A 5,213-nucleotide genomic window follows, 5' to 3' on the forward strand; every position below is an offset into this window, starting at 1 on the left:
CCCCCCCCCCCCACCGCTTCGCTATGTGGCCCAGGCAGGTGGCCCAGACAGGTAACGCAAGCATGAGTCCCATCCTCATTCTCCCTGTGGGCAATTCCACCCTCTGCTCTGAGAGCAATTTATCTAACAGATACTTTCTACAGTGCCCACACACTAGGCACTGTTCTGAGTCCTATATGAGTATCACCTCATTTAATCCTCACAGCAACCCAGCGAGGTTGATGCAATTGTTATCACCACTTTACAGATGAGCAAACTGAGGCACAGAGAGGTTCTGAGTTCCATCACCTCATTCTGTTAGATATCTGGAGTTCTGAGGACGATATCATTGAAGAGGTCTATTGCCAAGCAGTTTTATCTGATCTATTGGCATCTCCTTAGGAAGAACCTGAGGCCCAGCCAGGTTAAATGATGACCTGGGTCCCACCTGGGGGGTGGGAGCGCATGCTTCCGGTGACTATTATTCTCACTTTACCAGGCTCCCTACTCCTAAGATAACCCTTTCCTTCCTAAAGTATCGCTGCAGCTCACACCAACTGGCATAGAAGTGTTCAAGGCCACTGTACACAGAGGAGGGTGTACCGTGAGGGGCGCTGGGGGAATGGGACATGGTTCAAGAACACGTGTTTCTTTCCCTTGAGCCCTGTTCTCATCCTCAAGTCTAGTCTTCCTCTCGAGCTGGGAAGGCTGCTTAGAAAACCCTCCCACCCGACTGTTTGTGTGTAGAGGAGGGAGCAAAGGTGGGTAGTGGGCAGCCTGGGGTCTCTTCGAGCTGAGTCCAGCGGGAGGGACCTCCCAGGACAGCGTGCAGGGATGGTAGCAGCAGCCCCAGGCCGACAGCCACAGAATTCAGTGGGCCAGCCCTGTCTGGGGGTGGGGACTTTGGAGACATGAGAGGCAGTTGTTTAAAAGATGTTTTCATGTTTTGCATCATCTTTGTGTGAGACTTGTTAAAACTTCATGCAGAGAACCTCTTGAGGGGGATTCACAAAACACAGGTAAACACACAAGAAACAGCAAGTTTGGATCTCAAGGGCCAGACAAGCTGCAACCGAGGCCAAGGTTGTGGCAATGGGGGATGGACATAGGTCCTCTCATCAGAGCCCAGGTACTCGCACACATCTGCAGTTCCAGGGGTGCAGTGGAGGGGACCAGCACCCACAGGGTCCCCCCGAGACTAAACTACTGGTCGGTGCCACCTCCAGGTCTCAGGATGGAGGGCAGATCCAGGGATTCCTAAACTTGAATGTGCACATGAATCACTGGAGGGTCTCAGTAAAATGCACATTCTGAGTCAGCAGGTCTGGGGCGGAGCCTGAGAGTCTGCATTTCTAACAGGCTCCAGGCAGTGCCACGGCACTCGTGTGCAGGCCACACCCTGAGCAGCAAGGCTATAGTGTCATCCGTTTTCGATGAAGTTCTAGCAGCTAACACTTACTTATGGGGTGGGCTCTGTTCCAAGCACTTGATATATTCATTTAATCTTCACCTGTTATTACCCCATTTTACAGGTGAGTAAACCGAGGCACAGGAAGGTTAAGCAATGTGCCCAAAGTCACACAGCGAGTAAATGATAGGTCTGGGATTTACACCCGAGTAATTTGGCTCTGGGGTCTGGGCTTTTCACCTCTGTGCCTCTGTATTGAGTAAATGCGCCACTGTTGATTCTTTGGTGTGCCAAGACCATATGAAATGTTTAGTAAGCATGATGAACTAGTCAAAAACTGTGATGAAAGGAGCAGACAAGCCTCCTTCGGAGAGTGCTCATCAGGAGGGAAATCAAAAAGAGCTGATGAATTTAATGGCTGCCTTGGATCTAGTCAATACTGGTTCTCTAATGCAGCTGATACCTGGGTGCTTGTCACCAGGCCATTAAGAAAAGGCTTTGTCCAGGGTCACCACCAGGTGTTGGGGGAAGGCCTTTGGAATCTGTGCTGATTCTGTTAGGAGATTGGGAGAGGCATGGCATGAGATTGAGAAATTCAAGGTAAACGTGCTTTGGGGACTAACTGGGGATCTATTGAATTGTATCGGGTGGTGTAGGGCCAGAATTTGCCACAGAGATATTAAACCGTACAAAAAACGAGACTGCGAACCTAAGGCAGACGTCTTTATGCAAAGGCAAGTCTAAGTAGAGGATGGGCTCAGTCATAGGAGCTGCCTCCGTAACGTACTCCAGCCCACCGCAAGCCCAGGTTCGATCACGAGAAAGGGGAGGAGCCCGACGGCCACGCCCCCTCGCCCACAGGGGCAGCGTCATAGGGCCGGCCCGCTAAGGCTCCCACTGAAAGGGGAAGACCCATGCCTCTTGCCATTTTTCTTAAGAACAGCAAGGAGTGTGCCGGGAAAACTGACTCAGAAAAAGACGCAGGCATTTATTCCCAGCTGGTCCGGGGGAGTCTGGGCTCGAGACGAGCTGGGTCTGGGACTGCAGTCACAGGTGGAAAAGCTGGGCCTCCTCCCGGAGACTTGCAGTCTGCGCATCTGGGAAGCGGATTAAGATTTCCCACGTTCCCCGTGGGATGAGGGGGGCGTCATCAAGGCCCCCCTGAAACATACTCATTTTCTCTGCCGTTTAAGATGGAAACACGAGTTCCACACGACGGGAGGAGAGCCAGCGAGGTACCGTGCAGCCTCCCCCTTTCCCCTGGCGACTCTTGGTATCGGTGGGTCTCTCCCAAGCTGGCTCCCGTGTCTGAGTAGGGCTTCACTGGTGTCTTTCAGGTTGGGAAAAATAGCAGCCTAGCTTTGTCACAATCCAGTCCTTCAAGCATATCCAGCCCAGGACACAGCCGACAGGTAAGTTACTGGCGGGCAGAAGTCCATAGGCTCATCAGCAGGGTGGAAAGCATGTGGGCTTTGGGGTCAGACCCTGGTTCACATCTCACGTCCAGTTAAGAAAATGGCTACCTGGCTTCTAACTCTAGGCCTTCTCGTAATTAGCTGTGTGCCCTTGGGCAAGTTGCTTAATTTCTCTGTGCTTTAGTTTCCTCGCCTATAAGATGGAGGTCATTATGGCCCCTATCTCATAAGGCTTTTGGGAGGATTAAATTAATTTATAGACATAAAGCCCCTGCAAAATGCCTGAGACCTGACGCAGGTATTAGCTTTTACTGTTAGCAGCTGTATGATATTAGGCAGATTACTTAGGCAGATTACTTCTCTGAGTCTCACTTTTTTCATCTCTTAAATGGCAGAATCGATGCCTACCTCCTAAGGTTATTATGAAAATTAAATAAGATGCTGTTGACTAAAGGGCTTTGCTCGTGGCGCACATTGGTCAGCACTTTCTTGAGGCCTCTGGTGAGCTGTAGCTACCATTCAGGATGTGGTTTTCATGGTGGGACTATTCAGGGTAGATTTAGGAGTTTTTATAAACTTGAGGTGTGAAAACAGTATAGAAGTGATTTTCTCCAGTGGAGTGTGTGCACGTCTGGAGGAGGCCAGGGAGGGTAGGTGAGTAGGGTCGTGCGTGTTCTACATGATGGGAAAAAATACATATACGGCTGTTACGTTGTCTTAGAAGTGCCACAGGCTTCGTAGATACCAAATTACAGTGTTTGGGTGAAGGTTATAGGGAACAGTTTTGTATCCTCAGATCTCCACCACTTTGAATCACTGTGGCCCATCTGTGCCAGAGCACCTGCAGCCCCTCCTCTGTGTAGGGTGGGGGAGGGAGGGCGGGCAATCTGCCTGTTTACGGCAGGCCTCCTGCACGGGTTGCTGGGTGCACCTGGAGACTCCACTTGGACCCTTAGCAGGCATGTGTGCAGTAGCTCACAACTCCAGGCATACCTGCTGGGAACCTATAACGCTAGCCGTCAGCCTAAATGAACGTAACAGTAATACCAACACCTGCCATCTGTTGAGCCCTTCCTCTGTAGGCGCCTTGCTCTGCCCCTCACATACATTACATACCTTTCAGCGTTTTAACAACCTGGTCAGGTTGGGGACCAATTGGTTATCCTCGTTTTATAGATGAAGATGAAGGAACTTGAACCAAAACCTGTATATCCAAAGCCTCTGTGCTTAACCCAGCACTATACTTTTTCCTTAGGTAATTCTCCATGCTGTCTGTGAGTTAGTTAGGAAAATATAGAGTAAAAATCAAAAACAGAAAAACAAAGACAGATTAATTATCCCGGTCGTCCCTCCTGGAGAGGAGCTCCATGAAGCCACAGGATTTGCCCCCTTGCTTTCCTTGACAGCTAGGATCTCTGTGCCTACCTTCCATTTACAGAGTTCTTTACTTCCATCACCTCATTTGCTCATCACAGCTGGCTTTTGCCAAATGCAGGAGGTGGGATGGTATCCTTTTCGTTATAGATGAGGAAACTGAGACTCCCTTCTTGAATTCTTGTGGGTAATCCCAAATGTATGTTTTGGAAACAAGCTTTTTCTTTTCTTTTCTTTTCTTTCCTAGAAGACCACAAACAGAACGGGCAGGATAAGGACTCTTCCATAACAAGACTATGAAGCCACTTCCAAACCAATGCCTGGCCACGGGACCTCACCCCAGGAGGCCAAGGCCAGGGGAGGGAGGGGAGTGGGCAGTGGGGAAGAGTCTGTTTCCTGTGCCCTGCCTGTGGCTCTGGCCTTTCTTCTTCTTTTTTTAATTGACCAATTTTTAGTTTTGAGGAGAAAGAAAAAGGCAAAAAGAACGTGAATTTGAGATTTACAGAAAACAACAGCAGTGTTTTGCTTCCGTTCTTTAACTTGCCACGTGAATACCTTCTTCCAAGTCTGGGGTCCCTCCTCTAGCTTCTGATGCTGATACTGCATCATTTTGCTCCGGCCACAAGAGCAGACATTGTAGAATGTCCGTTCCTGGTTGGTATCGTCTGGAACTCTTGAACCTGAGCATGTGCAGTGCTCCTTTCCTTGCCCTCTCCCATCCTTCCCTTCTGCTCCCTCCTACCTGCCACTCTCTGGGTTCCCACTGACCATCAGAGGTACGGGCTCTCAAAATCTCCCTCTAGACAGCGTGCTGCATTGGGGGGGCGGTTACTGGGGAGCAGCCCGTGTTTGGGGAGCAGAGAGCTGGAGGGTGGGCGAGTGCCCTCATCAGGTTTCTAGGACGCACCAGCACAGAGGAGGGAGATGCAGAGTTGAGAACAGCAGCCATTTAATGATGGGGCTTACTCAGTACCACTGTCCAGCTGTGCAGCTCGGAGAAGATGTCCTGGGTTAGGGACAGGAGCAGGAATGGACCC

The 5,213-nt window shown here is 50.3% G+C and overlaps 1 protein-coding gene across 4 annotated transcripts in view; it reads left to right on the top strand.

Annotated features, from left to right (window-relative positions):
• ATXN7L1 (ataxin 7 like 1) overlaps positions 1-5,213 on the top strand; it is a 245,187-nt gene that overhangs the window by 237,551 nt on the left and 2,423 nt on the right. The window contains exons 13-14 of one of the 4 annotated variants that reach the window (XM_007468976.1): positions 2,725-2,799; positions 4,424-4,688. In XM_007468976.1, the coding sequence (XP_007469038.1) occupies positions 2,725-2,799; positions 4,424-4,465 (117 nt within the window). In that variant the 3' untranslated portion in view covers positions 4,466-4,688. Of the gene's footprint in view, positions 1-2,724; positions 2,800-4,423 lie in introns of all 4 variants that reach the window. The other 3 variants (XM_007468978.1, XM_007468977.1, XM_007468979.1) reach the window with 3 other exon arrangements.

Source organism: Lipotes vexillifer, unplaced genomic scaffold (assembly GCF_000442215.2).
Source record: "Lipotes vexillifer unplaced genomic scaffold, Lipotes_vexillifer_v1.1 scaffold1002, whole genome shotgun sequence".
NCBI classification, from domain to species: domain Eukaryota; kingdom Metazoa; phylum Chordata; class Mammalia; order Artiodactyla; family Lipotidae; genus Lipotes; species Lipotes vexillifer.